This window comes from Eutrigla gurnardus (assembly GCF_963514095.1).
Source record: "Eutrigla gurnardus genome assembly, chromosome: 18".
Taxonomy (NCBI): Eukaryota; Metazoa; Chordata; class Actinopteri; order Perciformes; family Triglidae; genus Eutrigla; species Eutrigla gurnardus.
The window spans coordinates 9,885,269-9,906,090 of record NC_139929.1 but is presented as its reverse complement, the minus strand read 5'-3'; the positions used below and the strand labels follow the sequence as shown (position 1 = coordinate 9,906,090).

Below are 20,822 nucleotides of genomic sequence, written 5' to 3'. Positions count from 1 at the left end.
TATTTTATTTGTGTGCCCCGAGCGAATCTGGCAAGAAAATACTATTATCTACTGAATGATTATGATCTCATTCTGATGAATGATTATGATCTCATTCTGATGAATGAGTGTGTGTGTGTGTGTGTTTTTTATATATATATATATATATATATATATATATATATGCATTTCACTCTTGACTATTCTCCCCTCTCTTTTTGCTGTTCTCCTGGAGTTTAAATTCCCCGACTCCCCTCCCACGTAATCAATTTCATATTTCTCTACCGACTATATTTATTAGAAATAGCCTGGTGTCACTGCTGTTTGTGATTGTGCTTTTTAAATGACGTACTTATTCCACGTTTTTGTCAGCTGTGTCTAAACAGAGAGAAAGCGTGACGTGCAGACACACACAAGCAGAGGAGCAGAATCACTTGTTGCCCAGCAAGGACAAATATGCTTCTGGCTGCACAGCCATTGGTGCTTTGAGGCCTTCTGTGTCCAGTGTGAAGGGCAAACATTGACAGATAATAGTGTCAATACGAAACTGTTAATCCTGCTAAAGATGCCCATGTGATATCTAATGTTGCCAAATATGAAGCAGTTACTATTGTGCACAGTGCTTTATTGATTATGAAAAACACAAATAATATCATCCACTTCAGTTAAATGGAAGTTGCAGCCCTAGCAATCAAACACAGATTTAATTCCACAGAAATAGTGCCCATAACATTTGTTCTAAGGCGCCAACAACAACGGTAGTTTGGTGCCAGTGAATCTATATTGCAGATACACATCAAGATGGAACATGTCAGGAATTTTTCCACTCTTACTGCATTCGTAGCAACATTTGATTGAGGGCTTTGAAATCATTCTGGTAACTTATAACTTGCTTCAGTAGATGAGTCAGTTTGAGCTCTCATATCTGACTTTGTGATCAGAAAAGTGCTCGAAGATTAATGTAGCATTTGTTTTCCTTGTTTAAAGATTGAATTTCCAACTGTTGGGATAAAAAAAAGAGAAAACAAGTCTCATTTACCTCCACATTGCCCAGATACTATCACATAGGACAACTTAGAGCTCAAGTGAAGAAGTAAAGGTCAGCAGTATAGAGTTTAGGGATGTAAAATGCTCTGCAGCCCTTTTGTTATACATGGCAAGTGAAGCAATTGTGTCTGATTTACGTATTTTCTTTCCGTCCAGATGAATGATGGTCCCTTGTGTAAGTGCAGTGCCAAGGCCAGACGTACAGGGATCCGCCACAGCATCTACCCGGGGGAGGAGGTATGACACGCCGTGAATAAATCACCCTCTCATAACCTTCAAGTTGTGCCACAGAGGGGCAAGGGCATTATTCTAGTAGGCTTAAATGTATTCTCTGTACAGTGAGCATTTTCCATTGCATTACATGGACAATAAGGAACATCATCCCAGTAGTATCAAATGATGACATTACATGTACATTACTGTAGGTATACGACAGGAGAGTTGATCTATATCAGCGACTCATCGATTATTTTGCCAGGTACTGAGATTTCTGGTTTTCAATGCTCGTTTTCTGGCCTTCTTCTGTATAGGAACAACAACCATGTAGGTGCTTCTTCAACTGAACAGTTTAACAGTGCTAAGCAACAAGTAACGGCAAATAACATTACTCCTTACTCCTAATATTACTCCTTTATTAAACTATTGACATTTAAGGAGAAAGGTATGCCTTCTCAGGTAGAGGTAAAATCAGTTTATGTGGTTGCTTTTCCTTTTGTTTGCCAGTAGAGACCAATGAATGTCATTTTAAGCACTTTTTGTCAAATTCAGTGAATGTCTCCTCAAGGTCTGTTAGCTGTCCATTCTGTGTGTGCACTCAAAAAAAATCCACTTAATGTGAAGCAAACAAAGCAGGTCAGACTACACACACACACAACACTCTTCCAGCCAGCTCAGGGGAAAGGCCAAGGGTATATAAAGAGAACGTGGGAGTGAGAGTGATGGTGAATCTGGCAATGTTCTGAAGCAGCACTAACTTCAGATATCAACAATCTTTCTCCAGAATCGCAGCCTTTACTGAACATGTTAACCTGTTGTGAAGCTCGCCTCCCTCGTGGACCATTGGTTGACTAATTGCTCAGACATATTTAGAACATGGGATAGTGGTGCACTTCTGCCTATTGTGGCTAAATTGAGTATTACAACAATGAGCACACAGCAGAAAAATGGTGTTGACCCTAAAAATACATACATTTCTTTCGTCAATGATATTCCTAAGAGTTACAAAATCGCCTGGATTAGTTCTGGGATGCAACGCTTTTCGAGGTATGTGGACAAAAATTGAGACCCCATACATCTTAGCGTTAATTTATTTTACGTGCAATAGGCTCGTTGGTGTAACACTCAATGTAAGAACAAAGCACCAATTTGGTTTTAAAGAGGATTAGCTACACGTCGGTTACAAATTTGTGCGTCTCTTACAGCCCGTGAAACACTGTCGTCCAATGAACAACAACGCAGGAAAGCTATACCACTACAGGATCACTGTGTCTCCTCCCACCAACTTCCTGGTATGTCTCTTTTGTCACAACGTAGTGTGTTTTATGCTGTAAATCATGATTTCACCAGAGCATTTTTTATATATATTCAGATTTTTTTTATTATTTGTAATACATTTTTACACACTGTCATTGCCGTAATCACTGTGGATGTATTCCCTGCACTACACCTAAGCTGCTGCGTGTTCCTGCTGCTTTCTGTTCCAGACTGACAGGCCGACGGTGATCGAGTATGATGACCATGAGTACCTCTTTGAAGGCTTCTCTCTTTTCTCCCACACACCTCTCGCTAGCGTAAGCCCGCTGCTCTCCCTGTTATGCCTATATGTAATATTGACTTTATTCTTTATTTATTTTGTATTTGCAGCTCCTTTCATATTGTGTTTGGCGTCACACAAATTTCATTTGAAAGAACCATGTTAAACCTCCAAAAAAGGAAAAAACAACTTTTCCACCTCTTCGCCTTCAGTCATTTCATACTCAAATACACGTGTGTTATACATGAAAACAAGTTAGACTCAACTTATGACTAAAAGCTCATCTGATAGGAGAAGTATGGACAATTATTGTTCTGGTGTTTCTTTTTGTATTAGGTTTTACTATTTTATCGAATTCTGTTGTTCTTATAAATTATTCCAAGTAAATTGTAATTTAAAAGCAACAGTTAAAACTTTCATAAGATACGACAAATTCATAATAAAAATAACCGTGTCCAATTCCTTGTTAATAACCCCGAACAAGCAAAAAAGACTTATTTTTAAGTGTGAATAGCTTCAAAACATTTGTCCAGTGTTTAATTTGTAAATCAGGAAGTTCCGGCGGTTCAAGGAGAGAGAAAAACGCTGCACCAAAAAATCCACAGTGCCTGGAGCAAATTTGTTTTGAGACGACAACGAAAAGCAGGAAGGCTCCATTGTGAATCTCAGTTTTATTAAATCTATCAATCCCCACCCGTTTTCTAAGAGCCCCCCCGTGTTTCTTTTTTTACCCTTCAAGTCTATTTTTGTCGCGTTTATTGCAGCGTAATCTGTATACATAGCCGCTTAAAATCGCACAAATATCCCGCAGTATATGTGTTTTGGCATAATTATCCAATCCCCCAATTGAAATCAGCAGATCAATACATACAAGCACTGTTGATTTCCTCCCGTGGAGCCGACAAGAAAGCTATTTTGGTTCAGTGCGTTTCTGCTCTCAGTCAGCCTGGAGAAGGCAGGTAGCCCGCGCTGTCCACTCGGCTCCCCGGGAACTGCTGCTGACAGACGGCCGGAAACCGTGACGTGTTCTGTCTGTCTGTCGTTCTCCGCTCCGCTTCAGTACTACAGACAGCGTCATACCTACACACACACACACACACACACACACACACACACTAATTCATCCATACTCATTTCACCCTTTCACAGCACAAACACCCACTTCCTTAGCCATTATTACATTGTTATTTTCGGATCCATAAACATAGTACCAGAGCACGGGCAGTAATAAACAGAGGATAGGATACAAATTAAGTCCTGCTTTTGTCGTATGCATATCATATCTTAAAAATAATCTCATGAATATCTTTTTATTAGATTCAACTCTCATCGCATTGCGGGTATTCCTCCCACATCTACTGTGAGTTCGGTTCTCTCTTTGTGTTGTGTGAACCTCTGCTGCTTAAAGCAGCCACGATGGTTTAATTACCTCTCTCTCACACGATACTCGACCGCTGCTCCGTCAGCTCCGCACCGGCCACATGTGTTCCCGTCCTCCATCTACAGTGCGGTTGAGGCCAGCGTTCGGGTGAAAAATCCCCTCCTCCTTTTAACTCCACGCTCTGCAAAAATCACTTCAAATCGGCTTTTTGGCTTCGGGTCATCTTCTTTGTTGCCCCGACAAAGTGCTCCTCGCTCACTGTGCTGACCTTGTCACACAGTCCCCTTCCTCCCTCCCTTTTGAACGCCCATCAATGGCGGTCAAACATTAGAGGGGTCGCGACTTAAAAAGGATCCTCTCTTCCTGCGGTCGTTTGAGCTGTGCGCCTGACTTTTATTCTAAGGAGGAAGTTTAAAGGGAGCCAGAAAATCGATGGACCCATCCCCATTTCTCGAAAGTTTATTCAAAGTTCAAGTATTTCGGCGTCTTGATATACGCGTGTGCATGTGTCCGTCAGTTGTCTTGTGTGTGTATTTTTCCTGCATGTTTGAATAATAAACTATTGGGTCAATATTCATCTAGCTTGAAAAGAGCCCCGAGGATTAGGCGTGATTTGAACTGGATAATTTAAGCAGCCCTTGTTAAAAGCTAGGGTAAACGCTTCGTGGCAGTGTGGGGATTTAAAACCTCGGAAGCGTCGTGATATTAGCCCCCTGCTAGTTAGCCGCTAGGATGGGCAAGAATGAATGTGGCTCCCAGGTTAATCTCTTAAAATGGACCCCTGCGCTCTGACAACAAAGACCGTGTAACTGGGGAGATTAAACACAGAGGAGCAGGCTTATCTATTTAGCGAGATTTGAGTTACTTAATTTTCAAGAGTCTGGTGCACACTGGTGTGTGCAGGCGTGCAATCCATGGGAGAGTGTGTTTGTACACGTCCGGGGTTTTAAATTGACCAAAGGTCGTGCGCGTTTGTACGCATTGCAGTGAGTTACAGGGTGGCTTCTTGAGCTCATATTATTTTTCTTCTTTACTTGCGTAAGGCTGTGCGCACTGTTTTGAGTGAGATGAGGTTTTAATGAGTTTCCTTGAAAAGCTGTAACCTCTGCCTAACGCCATGGTAATGAGTCGGTCCATCCTTTCTTCTTCTCGTCCTCTGCTCCTTTCATCATCACAGATCCCATTGTGCCGTGTGATCCGCTTCAACATAGATTACACCATTCACTTCATAGAGGAGATGACACCGGAGGTCAGTAAAACCCCACTTTATCTTGCAGCTCTCCCTCGCCCCCTTTTGTTTTTATCTCAAAACGGCTGCGTCTGAGCACAGCTGAGCCAGAGGTAACCCTCGCACCTCGGTGCCTGGGTGAGCGAAGGCGCTAATCCTTGTAGAAGAGGGAAAAGAGCTTCTTTTTAACCCGCACAGGTTGATTACACCGATAAGGTAGCTTATGTGATAAAGTTTAAGAAGTGGATTTACTTATCAGTCACATCTACATTAAGGTACTCGGTACGGCAGTAGGCTTTTTTCCGAGTCTGCTTCTACTGTGCACTCTCATAACACTGTCTCCCTGCCGTTTCCAGAACTACTGTGTCCGAGGCCTGGAGCTGTTTGCTTCCTACTTGTTCCAGGACATTCTTGAGCTGTATGACTGGAACCTGACAGGTACGGTACCATTTCCAAACCCAAGTGTCACGATTGGGATTTTCAAGCAGTGCTGACATGCAGATTGCAAATGGTCGCAGCTTCTTTTGTGTTGCAATAATGATTGTAGCTTGCAAATTGCAGGTAAATATGCAGGAGGCAAGATTATAATATAAATTGAGACTCCACAATCACCATTCATAAGAACAATTACTTAAACAACAAAACTCTGCTCTTTCTTCCAGGTCCTGAGTTTGAGGCCGCTGGATGCCAGCGGTTCCATTTCATGCCCCGTTTTGTCCGATTCTTACCTGGTGAGACTCAACAACATACAAAGATAACCTTTCTGCCTTCTTTTGCTACTTGTCTCCCTCTGTTGGTCAGTAGCGACACCGCTCTTAAGTTAAAACGTGGTACAGAAAAGAGAGGGTCTCCAGTAATGTCTCCTTCCAAACATCTCTGTATACGCTGGTGTTGACATTTCTTGCTATGTTCTCCTACAGTAGCTTGTGCTGCTCTGCAGCTGCATGGTACTCATCTTTGATACACAAGATGGTGCTGGTGCACTATGATATTGCTGCAGCGTTTGTCATGACAGCTGTGCCACTTTCCATCAAAAAACAATTTCTCTCCCAATTTAGTCCGCTACAAACACTCATCTGCGTCTTTTTATAAAAGCACAAAAAGAACTGTCCGATGCAAGGCTTCTAATGTGGTCTGTGTAAAGAGAAAGAGAGTAAGAGGAGACGGGAAGTGGCAGTGGGACCAAGGTGATGGAGTGTCTGAAAGTAACTGTCTGGGTATGCGTTTTGGTATTGTTTTTATATATTTCCATGCTGAGAGGCCTGCAGATTTTGTGTGTCTGTCCATGGGAACACTCGTAACTTAAGTGGAGGTCAATCAATTTTTCATGCGTGTCTATTAAACGGACTATTTGACCAAGTAGATTTCATGCACAGGCCTGGCTGTATTTCTCTGCACACACTTTAGTGCCATTTTTTGTAATACAGTTTTTAAAAATGTTTTTCTATCTGCCTGTCATTATGTGCCTTTGTGTATTGTATGGCATCCGACCTTGCACCAGTGCCTTTCTGTACCTGTGTGTTTCCTGAACAATGCGATTCCAATGCATTGGGGACATTTTCACAATATGTATTGGCTTGAGTTTGCAGAGCTGAGGGTGGGTGACGTGCTTGTATAAAAACAAAGATTTTCTCCAACATCAGCCTTGATTTTGGGACATGGATTTTAAACAGCATAATAATGCATTGTATGGAGGCACACTGAAACACCACCTTGTGGGAAAAAAGTCACAGGCTTGCTTAATTCTACAAACTGTAGCTATAAAGATTGCGATTTTTGCATTTTTTTAATTAGCTGAGAGTCCCTGGTGAGCTCCATACCTGGTGGTGGTGTTTTTGTTATGCTTCAGTCCAAATTTAATTCTGGTGTGTATTTCTGTTTAAAAATTGTCATAGATGGTGGGAAGGAGGTGCTGTCCATGCATCAGGTGCTGCTCTACCTGCTGCGCAGCAGTAAGCCGCTGGTCCCCGAGGAGGAGATTGCAGACATGCTGCAGTGGGAGGAGCTGGAGTGGCAGAAATATGCGGAGGAGTGCAAGGGCATGATCGTCACCAACCCGGGCATGGTGAGGCTTCACACAGGAGGTGGCCTTGTCTACCCTTTCAAGGGCATTTGTCGCGCCCACCCCCCTGACACTGCAAAGAATAGGGCCGTTCCTGTTAGGCTGTGACATGAACAAACACACCTATTATCCCCAAGGGCGTTCGCTGTCGTCAACGTTCCTCGGGCGGAAGCTTCCTTGTGATGCGATGAAGTTGGTTAACCTTGTTGTATGGCCCATATTTTAAAGCATGTTCAGTAATTGTGTCTGGGTAAAGGTGAGGATGTCATTGCCAGCTAAAAGGCGAACAATGAAATGGTTGTGTAACCTTTGACGTGGGTGAGTTATTCAGTCAACTGTTCTTCCTGGCAGGACTGAATTGTTGCTGACATGATTTCCACATAGTGGATGTATAATAGTCTCCCATCCCTAGAGATCCCTTAAAGATTAGTTCTGCCAGTCAAAATCCATTCAAAAGGTCATATAGAGAGACTTAGAAAGTAGAACTATCGGTGGTTTTATGGTACAGATTCTGCATGCAGAGGAATCAGTGTGGTGTTGAAGTTTGAGCAGCCTTTGGTTGATTGCGTTTCGGCAAACGTGTTTCGCCTCTTTTGAGTTTTCGCCTGCAATCTCGATACCCATCGGCTATCTTTTTGCAATGATTTAGCTTAAAATTAGTTCGGAACCTAGCTGGTTGTAGATGTCGTCTCTCAGCTCTAACTCAATTCAGCAATATTGGCTTTTGCACCCAGAAGCTAAATTTGTCTTTGATAGCCAATGGGTTTAGAGCTTGACCCGAAACCGTCAAAGATTTGCTTTATGGATTAATCCGTCAATTTTCTTTTCAGTTAGCACATTTATTTGGTCAGAAATGTCAATACATATTGTAAGAAGTATTCAAAATGATCCATTTTCAAGGTCCTTGAGCCGAAGGGGACCTTTTAAAATGACTTTAAATGTTTAGTCAAAACACCAGTCCAAAGATATTAAATTTACAATGATATAAAACGTTGAAAAATGCTGACCGATTATGAAGATAGTTTCCTTTGCTATCGATCAAATAATCTTCAAACTGATCAGTGGTGTTGACAGGGCATTTCACTAGAGTTTTAGTCCAGAATGTTTTAAGTGTAGCCCTGAACACAGAAGCTAAATTTGTCTTTGATAGCCAATGGGTTTAGAGTTTGGCTCGAAACCGTCAAAGATTTGCTTTAAGTGTAGCCCTGAATATAATTTTAAAGGGAAGCATGTGAAGAGCTACAAAACGTGAGAAAAAAGGGCGACACAAACTGTTCTGACAGAAAACCCTTACCCTTACCTCCCACCAGGGATCTCAGCTAAGCCCCGAATGTCTTCCAAGTCCTGTCATTTCACACGGTGGCAATGTTGACAAATGACGCCACAAATGTCATTGACCTTGAATCAGCTCCGGTGCATTAAAACATCAAAAGCAGTGGCCTCAAATATAGAAATTACAACTCACAATGTATGTGTGTCTAGCTGGTAAACAGGTCAATCATCAAGCCCTTCCATCAAGCCAATCAAACCTGATTGTGCTTCTCTCAAGGTAAAATCAAAGATGACTGACCTCTCGCTCGTAAATCAAAGTTTGTATGCAGGCCATGACGAGCGAGCGCGTCTAATGTCAAGGTGAGCCCGAGCCTCAAGCCATCTGCCGTGTTGCTCACTGCGCCTTATGCTACAGCCCCTTCCTCTGATCTCGCAAAACACCTGACAGGCTAACTGTGATTTGGGAGTCAGCTGAGAACATGTTTCTTGTCAATCTCCTCCCCGATAAGAGCTTCAGAAGTTAGCTCACCGTCTCTGACATCACTTTATCATTGTTGCGCGCATGCTGCAAGCCAAGTCTGGGCCTCACCTCATTACATTCCTGTGACAGACGACCCTCTTGGCGTGGATTATTTGTTATTTTCCACATATATGTAGCAGGTGATTGAATGATGCCTGCCTTGTAGCTATATGGATGTGGTCGCCCTGTAACATGACTCACTGTTCTGAATTATTTTTTTCCCCAGAAACCGAGCTCGGTGCGCATCGACCAACTGGACAGGGAGCAGTTCAACCCAGACGTCATCACTTTCCCCATCATCGTTCATTTTGGGATCCGGCCTGCTCAGCTCAGCTACGCCGGAGACCCTCAGTAAGATTGCACACACAAATAAATGTCAACCATTCAGCCTAGGACAGATCCTCCCCCCACCCCCTCTGTGCCGTCTCCCTCCTTCCCTAATTCACCGCCGCACCCCGAGGACGCTGTGAGTGCAGTATCTTGCGTGTCGCGGGTCGTGCAGGACGAGAGCGGCGTATGTCGAAGAGGAGGGGGCAGATAGATGGAAATACAGGGAATAGAAGGATGAGAAAACGAGTGGCGTGACATTTTCACATGCGTCGTCACGGGTCCCAGGTTTCCGCTGGGTGCCTCCGCTGAGGGAGCTGCTGCGGTTTATGTCTCGTGAATAGTAATGTCACAGGGCTGCAGTAGGGAATACTGTACTGTGCTGCTGCATAATTAACAAAACCAGAGTATTAGATCATCTGAGACGCCGTCCCTGAGGTGTTCAGAGAGATGCGACAACACCACGCCAAGCGCCAATCAAAAGTCTGCACACAACTCTGTTTCTGAGCTCTCAGTCTAAATTTAAACCTGTGGATTTCTTTCTCAACTCTAATGGCTGGTCTCAATAACAACAGTCGGGAGGAGGTGCGTGAGGAAAATAGTGGTGATGAAGACGTATTAGGCAGAGCTAGTTTGCTTCTTCCCCCTGACTAATGTCCCCTCTCCCCTGCCGCTACATTTTAGCCGTCTGTCCGCCGAGCTCTTTCATCCCCTTACACCCTGCTGCCATGTCAAACTTCTCAAAGAGGCAGACAACGACAAATTTATGGATGGACTGGGACATCATTAGCTGATGCAGAAACGAGTAGTAAGAGACCAGTGGAAAGGATTTCCAACCACTGCTAATGATGCGTGTAGCGAGGGCAGGAGTCTGTGTTGATTGCGGCGGCGGCAATGCCACAGAGACGGAGCCTTGGACACAGCAGCAGCATATATTAACTCAGGAGACTGAAGAAGCAGTGTTGCCTTCGCCCCTTTACACCATCCACTGGACGCATTTGTGTTCAGGGCCACTACTCGAGCTCTTCCAACACCATCACCACAGCTGACGTGAGAATGATGACATGTCATAGGTCACAGAATGTAAAGAAAATAGAGCAGGATGTAGCAAGACAGACGACCTAAGCAAGAGAGGGGTGAAACATCAGAGGAACACGATGGAAGGATTGTGCGACCGGGGGGAAACGCATATGGATGGCAAGAGATACGAAAAGTAAACAGAATGTATAATGATCACAGTCTGTAATGTAAAGGCTGCACAAAGTTAAAATAACCAGATAGCAACACACAGACGGAGAACTTTTCTTTATTTTCAGCTCATTATATCTTCACATGACAAATAGTTGCTGTTACATTAATGCTTTGAATGTCCATACATTTAAGTACAACTACAATGAAATACTGTATTTATCCACTTTTTATCAATCCTTAAGCTGGCAGGATTCTATAATCTATCTGATAAGCGATGACAGTGATGAGGAAATATATTAAGGGGCTATAAGGTTGGTTAGACTGGTGAGACGCTGGTAATGAGCATCCCTCATGGTTGTCATTGATGCACGTTTTAAAACCCTATCACATTCAATCAGTGCTGCCTTTGCCTACCTCACCCAAAGGGTGCCAAGTTCTGTCCATTAATGACCCTGTCATGTTGGAGCAGAGCCATTACAGAACGTTCATGTCACAGATACCCATGTTTTGTACTTTAGCAGATAGATGAAGCTGAAAAGGACTAGAGATTGGAAACAGGAGAGAGGGGGAGAAGAGAAAAGAAAGATGCAGCATATGCTAATGAAAGCATGTGCAGAAAGTGGTGAGAGCCGCGGCATTGCTACCCTGAGAGCACACAGCGGATCTGTGGAAAGGTCATTGGAGCGGATTGGGGACGAGGGGGCCTCCCAGGCTGGGTAGACTTTTTTTTTTTTCCCTCCTCTGTCTCGCTCTCTCTTACTTCCCCTCTCTGTCTCTCGTCTGCTCGGGCGGCTTCAGTGCGGAGGTGGTGGTGAGCTGATAATCGGGGCGGTAAAGCCGTCTCATTCCCTCGTCTCAGTCTCTAATGAAGTCCCCGCTATTAAAGCTCTATAATTCTTCTATTCCACAGTACACCCCCACTCCTCTCTCTTTCTTCCCGTCCTTGCTCACCTCTCTCTCTCCTTCCCCCTTCCACTTCTGTATGCCTCTCTGCCTTTCTCTCCGTCAAAGCACCATCCTATCCCCCAAACCGCACCACCCTACCCCTCCATCCCACCAATCATAATTGAATAATTCTGGGTAAATGAGGAGAAAGTCTCCTGAATGGGAGCAGAACGGTCACACTCGGCCCTCAGTGCATCAATCAGGAGGTCTGATTGAAAAGAGAGTGAGAGAGAGAGCGGGGGCATTAGTATGGCGGCTACATGTCACCTTGCCGATAACTCCCTGCCTCTTTTCAGATGCAAATGAGAGCAAAGACAACAAGGTTTTATAGAAAATGAGGTTGTGAGACGGCTCTCTAGCCGTGCGTCAGTGCTCCTCTAATGTTTCACGATGTACAGCTTTTTACGAGAAAATAAAATAAGGGGAAGTGCAAATCATTAGCCAGTGTGTGTCTGATCCTTAGCTCACAGTTCAAACAGTGTACATCAGAGACACAGAGAATCTTGTGAGTCTACTGCCCAGCAGCTAATGCAATAACGACCACAGGCAACTGTTAGATTATGTGTAATATCGGGAAAAGCTGCAGATGAAATATTGATGTGTTGCTGCAAAGATGGAGAGCGAGGGGGAGATAGACTCCTGTCAGTCTGACATGGTCTCATTTGCTGCTTGCAGATACCAGAAGCTGTGGAAGAGCTATGTGAAACTACGCCACCTGCTGGCCAACAGCCCCAAGGTCAAGCAGATTGACAAGCAGAAGCTGACGCAGAGAGAGGTGGGTTGAAAGAAAACAAGCCCTCTTTGATATTTTTCACTGCTTCTTTTGTCACGCTCATATTTTAACATTTTCAGGTGGCCCGCACTCGTTACGTAGATGTGATGCAACGCACTTTTCATTTAAAATATTATTTCCACTCCCTACAGATATGAAAGGTTGTACTGAAACACTGGAGCATTTGCACTCTCTGCAGAAATAAGAGCAAAACCATTGCAATTATTCCTGCTGTGCGCACTGATTCAAATGCTGCTTATCTGGAACTTGCTGCTGGTAGTCAGTGTTATTGCCTGAAAGGTACAAGGATGCCGTCTCACGCAACAAAAAATAAGACAGCCAAAACTTACAAAGGCAGCATTATTTTTTCAATTGTTTTTTTTTTTTTTTTAGAAAACACAGCTTCTGCTTTCACATTATATTTCTATTTCTATATATACACACACACACACACACACACACACACACACACACACACACACACACACACACACACACAGTATTCATTTGCACCATGTTCATAAGACCAGCCTCTACACGTACAAGCAACTATCTCTTCATTATTCCCAAAATTTTATTTTTGGGAATTGGTGTAACTGCAGACATTTTGAGTATAATGTTTGACAGATTGCACCATCTGTCCATCACGCGTGAGAGCAGGGATCCACCAATTCAACATTTGCAATACCGATACCTGGGCTTTGGTAATTGGCAGAGTACCGATCCGATGCCAGTGTTTTCTTAATAAGCCTCACTGTGTGTAAGTGACCTGGACAAAACAAAATGTAACAAATTCAAAACACAGTAGGGATGTGAATATACATCGTTGAATCTAACCATTCTCTACTTTAGACCCATTAGCACAGAAAGCACAGGTATAGATACTTTTATCTTGGCGTGGAAGTGTCTTTTATTCAGACTAATAATGCATGATTTAGATGAATTTGCAGTTCAGAATAGAACTGCTGGAACTTCTCTCCTGAGTTGAGTGTGAAGTGTGAAGTGTGTGTGTGTGAGTGTGAAGTGTGTGTGTGTGGTCTGAAGTAGCTGATCACTTTGTCCCACCATACCTCTGCTGTAGGGACTGCTGCAAGCTCTCCACAGTAGATACACCTTTTCTTCAAGTGTGTCTCCTTCTTTGGTCTGTTTGATACACTCTAAACCAATAATGAGCAAGAACTCAGAGCTCAATTAGCTTGTTTCCCAGGTAGCTCGGCAAAGCTTTCTGGCTAACAGGCCCTGACAATCCTACTGTCAACCTGCACCGGAGCAATTAGTGAACCCAAACACATGCGCACTCTCGTACACTGGGTCTGTCAGGCTCCACCACAAGCATTAGCCATGTCAGTGTCTCCCCACTGCAGTGGAAGTGTGGCATCGCTACTCATTTAATGCCCCAGGGAACACTCAAGCTTCCCGTGTAAATGGTCTTTCAGTGAAAGACTAAATGTCTGTATTTTTCTGAAAGGCATTTTCCGCCATTAAGAATAGTCCTGTCAGAAGTGTTTCACAGCAGCTGCTCCAACTGGCTCTTTGATACCTCTGTGCCCAGTCTGAAGTCCACGGAGCTCCAGGGAGACCAAAGGTGTACGTCTTGGCTAGAGTTGTCACGATACCAAAATGAGTAACCACGATACTATACCAGACAAAGTATCACGGTTCCGGGTAATATCACGATACTGCGGCCTTTTTTTAAAATTATTGTTTTTATGAACTGCAATGTATTTGTACAAGTTAAATAATAAAAAAATAAAATAAATACTTATTAATTACTTAGAATGTTTGGTGCATGATAAACATAATACTGGTGAAGTAAGAATTAGACTGGAACAAATATTTTTATGAATAACATTTATTAAAAAGTTAAATTTAAGAAAAACAAAAAAAAACAACAGACCCACTGGCCTTTTCTCTGCGTGTTTGTGTGTCTCGTCAAACGTTGAGGTATTTAACTTAAAGGACAGCGCCTGGTAGCAGCGCCTGCACAGTGGACGGGCATCGTCAATGGCTTTACCGTCTGCCCCTTGTTTTAAGCCAAAATAGCTCCATATGTGGCTTTTGGAGTTCGTTTTTTTTAGCAAAATTAGCGGTGCCACTGACGACGACAACGCCGCCGCGGCAGACTCGCCGCTCGGGCCCGGTGCTTCTGCCATGGTGCGTGTGTTGTATTGTGTTGTGTTGTTTGTGAGTGTGTTGTGTTGTGTTGATTGTGACTGTTAATAAGCCGGGCGCGCGTCTGGGCGAGACAGAACTTGTTGTGAAGCGGAGCTGTCTTGAGTTCGTCTTCCCGGCAGAAACACACGAACAGCCAATCAGATAACAGACGGGCGGACCCAGCGTACGGAAACAGCCTATCATATCCCTGGACGTCACAGTAACAGGCAAACAGCCAATCATTCAGCAGCTGTGTAGTTAGGTTGCAGTAGTTGCCATGTGGGTCTGTTTACATGCAGTGAGAAGCCGGGAGGAGAGGAGAGGCGGCTGCTACGTAGCGGAAACTGGCACCGGTAGTAGTAATCCACGGTAGTACCGTCGTGTAGAATTTCTAGTATAGTAGGAACCGTTACGTTTTGGCACCGCGGGTTACCGTGGCTACCGTGGGTATCGTGCAACTCTAGTCTTGGCTAGGACGGGCTTTTTACACAAGGGAGCCCGCCTCTGCAGCTATTTCCAAATCTCATGCTGAGCATGAAGGGTCGTGTGTGTGTGGGCGGAGTTGATGTGGCATAGATGGACATGCAGACTGTCCGTGCTTGTTGCCCAGATGGATTTTGTGTGAGTCCTTCAGCCAAACACATGACTGGGCATCAAACATACAGACGGATATTGTCTTCGGAAAATGCTCCAACACACAATTTCATAGTTTCTGGTTAACAGTCTTATAATATAAGCACAAATATATTTTAACCAATACTGACGAGGCGGACACAAGCTTGAAAACATTTGTGTGACTGTATTTAAAATGAATGTTACTTTATTATCTGGTATCTCTAATTTGAATAAGTATTCAGTACTTTTGGCAGTGAATTCAGCTTTGAGTCTTCTCTATCAACTCAGCATATGTAGATTTGGGGATTTTCTCTTGATTCCTCCTTGCAGATTTGGCCGAGCTCAGTCGAGCTGTACGAGTAGCAACTTTGAAAGGCGGACTTCAACTCATTTCAGTGTTTCTTTCATTGGCTTCAGTCTGGGCTTCAGCTGGGCCACACAAGAAAACAATTCATCTCCGTTGATTCTGGTGTTGATTGGGATGTGGGATGTGTTCATAGGGATTATTGTCCCGCTGCAACAGATATTGGCCCAGTTTGAACATTTTGGCACTTAAATCTTGACAAGAACTTTAATTTAGTTGGTCCAAGTAACGAAAACCATCCGCCCGGCAAGACAGAAATGATCTGTTTATGATATATTTTGTTATATTACATTTATTTTACCTTTTCCCAATGTAGCTTAAGATAAGTGCATGCAACCTCCATAGAGAAATATATGCATTGTCTAAAAATGGTCAAAGATAAAGTTGCTCAGATACGAGTAGCGGAAATGCATCCAATACAGCGAGCACACAAGTCTTTGACTTACTCATTAGCTAATTTCATCATCAGCTTCAGAAAAAAAAACAATGGCTGTGTCCGAAATCGATGATTAAAGTAATATTCACACTGTCAAGCATCACCAGTAACAGGTATAAGATTTCAGATTGTTTTAATGTTTTTTTTAATGTACTGGTGTCTGTATCGGTCAATACGTAGGTGTATTGGGAAGGAAAACAATTTTTCGAACATCTCTAAGCCTAGAGCAAATGTCAAGGAGGTTGCAAAACATTTTAAGATTTGTCCCCTGGAAACCATGAATAGCCTGCAAATGTGATTGAAGTCTGGCCACTCGTTTTGAGAGACTTTATGCTGAACCACATGGCTTCACATTGCCCAGAATCTGTAAATAATAGAATAAGCAAAAGTCTCTCAATGAACTTGCAAAAGCAGTAAACAAGTTTGCAGGAAGTAAACAAGGGAGCGGACATGCAACAGATGTGCACTTGCCTTCTGCAGAAAGCAAATTCCCGACAGCGTCTTCGGTGTTTGACCTCAAGCTGATCCGAAAACGCAAAAAATCTCCCAGCAGAAGGATGGGATGATATGTCATAGGGCTTGTGTGTTTGACCAGCCGAAAGTCTCACTGCCTCCCCTTTTCCTGGTGAATTATTTACTTTTTTTTTGTACTTCTGTCCATACCCTGACCCTGTAGAAAAGCCTTGCATAATAAAGCATTTACATATCATTCGCACTTTGCAGTGATTACTGCTTTCCATATACAGCGGCAGGCCGACCGCGGAAAGATTTGTTGTTGTGTGTGCTTGCGCGTGCGCGTGTTGCGTGCGGGCGAGCGTGTTCACTTTGATGCACAGTTCAAAGTAGGATGGCATTATTTATTCATGCCTTTGTTGTTCTTATTTCCTCTGCGAGCCAAAAATTCCTGGCGTTCCATTTTAGGCAGATCACGGCTAACTCAGAGAGTCGATAATTCTCAGTTGAATGAAATGCATGCATGCACGCACAAACATCAGGAGGTGCAGTCTGTCAATACGTCTTCCACTTGGTTGTTATCTGTGACCCTCTTGTCTAAGCCCCCACCCTTCTGAATTTCCAGTTATTAGCTGCAGGGCTGGCGTGGTGCTGTGTGTGTGATTCCTGCTGTTCTTGCTGCTGCTGCTGATGGAGGTACCTATAGGCTCTTGCGTAATGGTCCTAATAGGCAGCCAGGTGCCTTGGCTCTTGGTGACTGGGACCGAACCCCAACACCCAGCGCCACCACTGCCCACAGCCATGCTGACCCATTTCAGTGCCTCAATTAACCAGGACCAGCAGAGCTGTCACTGGCCCTGTTGCTCCTGTCCACTGCTGTACCATATTTATGTCATGCTACAGAGGTTTCAGTTCATTGCATCTGTTGGGAGAGCTGGAGTGAAAGCATAGGGAGGGGGGGGGGTGAGGGTTGGGGTGGGGTTTTGAGGATGGGAGCTGTCCCCCGAAGGCTGCGCTCCAGCAGATCAATAATTGACTGGCTGATTGTTTGGCAGGAAGCTCTTCAGAAGATCCGACAGAAGAACACCATGCGCCGGGAGGTGACAGTGGAGCTCAGCAGTCAGGGCTTCTGGAAGACTGGCATCCGCTCCGACGTCTGTCAGGTAACGCCTGCCGACTGTACACACCCACCATGATACACGCTGCAATATGAATCTAACGCGTGAAAGCAAACAACGCATTTGGATGTTATACACACACACACACACACACACACACACACACACACACACACACACAGATGCGTGCACTCACTTAACTTTCTTATATATATATCATAACAAGAGCTGTAAAAACCTTGTTTTATGAATATAATTTAAAGAGTAAAATGTAGTAGGACAGCATACAACAATTAGCTTGAATAGTAATATTTCTTTTAACTTTAATTGTGAGACGCGATACATGTAATATTTAAATGACAAAACAATTAATTGATTTATTATCAAATAAGCTCCTTAGTCAGGATGTTGCAGAGTCTGTTTCTCTCAGCTGTTGACGCCAGTCTGTACTTCGGTATTAAAACTGAATCTGATATCTAGAAGATCACAGTCTCGGCGATCTAAACAGCAACCAGCATGAACATCAATAAACTATTCAAATTGATTCTAAAGCTGACCGAGAGCCAATGCAGGGCAACGAAATACTAAGTGCTGCGGTCAGAATTAACAGTCAGTTCTGCTTTACTGCATTCCGGGTTCAGTTTTGATCTACTGTTTTTTTAATGTGTGCCGTTTTCCTCGGCAGTTACTGACATTTCGGGTGCACACACTTTGAGGTCTAGCTATTCTATATTTCAGAATTCTTGCTAACCTTGTCATAACTTTCCAATACACGACAATTCTCCTTTAAAACGGCACATACATGGATACAGCAGTGCTTCCGCTCAGACCAGTGCTTTCAGCACAGCCACAGTTAGAAACTTGACTTCTGATCTTTCCACACGTTGCGTCACTTTTCTATTTAAGTATCAAAATCTGTAAGGAAAGTGGACTCCCACAGAGCCTCAGCAAGCAACACCCTTCATTAAGTAATGTCTCAGACCTGACATTTTATTTATATACAACTTCACCACCGCTCAGTTCAGTCATGCACTTATTAGCAGCGGTATGAAGCAGGATTGAATTTAATCTCCATATGGGTCTACGTGTTATCTTCTTCTCAGGGAAGTGGGACACCATATGCAGCTTCCAGTTCTGGGCATGCATACGATTTAGTATAGGCGGCCCTAATGAGACTTGAACCATAACCCCGAATGTGTTGGCGCCATGCTGTGCGCACTGAAACATACAGAGCCACATTTGTTCACGGATTTGTCAGAGTAATGAAATGGACTAGTCTGCTTTACTTAATGCTTTTATTTATTGTCTATTCCAATATTTTTCTGCCTGTTACTCAGAAAATAATTGCCATCAGCGTTCAGCACATCTTTCTCTCTGAACACATCCCCTTGGCCCTGTATAAACAGCGAGGAGAGCCCACAGCTGATACTCATTCTCACATTTTGGAGAGGAATGACAGAAAGTTCTAGCATCACAAACCAGACCCCTCCAACAGCAAGGTCTAGCAAAGAAGGATCCGATCCATAATTGCTGCCCAATTATATTTGCTTCAAGCTGTACTTCTACGGCTAATTGGTTCATGAATAATTTCATTTTCGAACCGCGGTGGTACACTCCGCACAACGTGTGACACAGACAAGATAGAACGGCGAAACTGACCCATAGTTTCTTGATTCTAAAAGCAGGCGCTGTATTGGGAACAGAATCAGCCCCCTCGTTACTGACATCGCTCGGCTACACCAAGGTTGTTTCACTTGAAAGGCTCTGTCAAGGACCGGGCTACACTTTGGAGGCAGGGATTTATTTATTCATTACTGCTTTGTTTTTGTTTTTTAATTTGATATGTGTATGTTTTTTGCCTTTTTTGTGATTCACTGCTGTTTTCTTAGCTTTGTCCTCCTGGCTTTCTGTGGCCAAGATCACATCCATGTGAAGGCTATCAATTGATTTTACATTTCAAGGGAAAGGCAGCTTGTTTTCCCTTCTACATCAGAGAAAATAAGTGTGGGTGGGTCTTTCTTCCTTGAAACAGCATGGCACATTTATTTACTTATCACTTGCTATATACATTAATTGGCCTATTTGTATATCGCATAACCAAGCCAGAGCAACGCAGAATAGAACTTTCCACATTCACTGGCAGGTTGGAAGAAAGTATTAACTGCTTTTATACTCAACATTGCTGGGTATATGCAATACATAATATATCTTCCAATGAGTTGGAGGAGGGCATTGAAAGCATTTAGCCCTACAATGTCATCTCTAATGCACAATATACAGTGGACATCATTTTTTAATATTCTGTAAGAAACAAATGGATGTGATTAAAGGGAAAACAAGTCGTGATAACCATTTTATCACATTCCAGTTAATGAAATTGTGATATAGTGAGCCAAAGTGCAATTTAGAATTTATGCTTGTAATATTTCAACAGTGTGGGGGAATAAGGCCGTTGGACGGTGTCCAAGCTGCCCGAACGTCATCCATGACCGTAAATTAGAAATGTCCCACCTTTTAATTACCAGAGTATCAACTGTAACAGCAGCACCCCACCTTCTCCTCATGTACTCAGTCACTCCAGCAGTCATGAGAACAGGTCAGGAGCTGTAGACGCGACCAGGTCCTGGCTTTGTTAATTGGCTGCTTAACAAGGCTGGGGAGTGTGTCACATTGGCCCCTGTGATGGCCCCAGGGCTACGTGGCAGCACCGCTTGTAGCCGCCGGGCCTCAGGCTCACCCTCCCCAGTAGCACTAATTAAAACATGCATGGCTTCCCCCTCTCTCATGTGGGGGCACAGGGTTAATGTGTGTACACCAGGCTTTGCTACAGTTCCTCAGCCACTTCAACCGGCTGACTTGATAAGCCTCCACTAATGATTCTGTAGATTGGCTCTCTGACTGTCAGACTAATTTGCTGACCACTGACTCCTTTTTTTTTTTTTTCTTCTTCTTCTTTTTTGCTGTTCATCTTCACTTTACATGTCACATTTCCTCACAGATGTGTGCGTACACTCGCACCAACTCCACGCTCTGTTTTATTTCACTTTGTTGCACTCAAACTTTTTCCCCCCACATTTTTTTTTATTACATATATATATATGAGGGTCAGAAGGCAGCTGTCAGTGTTTCTCCGAATGGAGGTGTGTCAACATGGCGAAATGGTCTTCGATTTGGCTGTCCTGTCCAAATGTGAATTCCCCTCCTC

At 43.6% G+C, this 20,822-nt stretch overlaps 1 protein-coding gene across 2 annotated transcripts in view; it reads left to right on the top strand.

The window, feature by feature from the left end:
• drosha (drosha ribonuclease III) overlaps positions 1-20,822 on the top strand; it is a 79,687-nt gene that overhangs the window by 6,540 nt on the left and 52,325 nt on the right. For both annotated transcript variants that reach the window (XM_084033756.1, XM_084033755.1), the window contains exons 7-16: positions 1,183-1,263; positions 2,448-2,534; positions 2,730-2,816; positions 5,338-5,409; positions 5,745-5,826; positions 6,051-6,119; positions 7,284-7,453; positions 9,469-9,593; positions 12,381-12,480; positions 17,555-17,662. In XM_084033756.1, the coding sequence (XP_083889882.1) occupies positions 1,183-1,263; positions 2,448-2,534; positions 2,730-2,816; positions 5,338-5,409; positions 5,745-5,826; positions 6,051-6,119; positions 7,284-7,453; positions 9,469-9,593; positions 12,381-12,480; positions 17,555-17,662 (981 nt within the window). The remainder of the gene's footprint in view (positions 1-1,182; positions 1,264-2,447; positions 2,535-2,729; positions 2,817-5,337; positions 5,410-5,744; positions 5,827-6,050; positions 6,120-7,283; positions 7,454-9,468; positions 9,594-12,380; positions 12,481-17,554; positions 17,663-20,822) is intronic.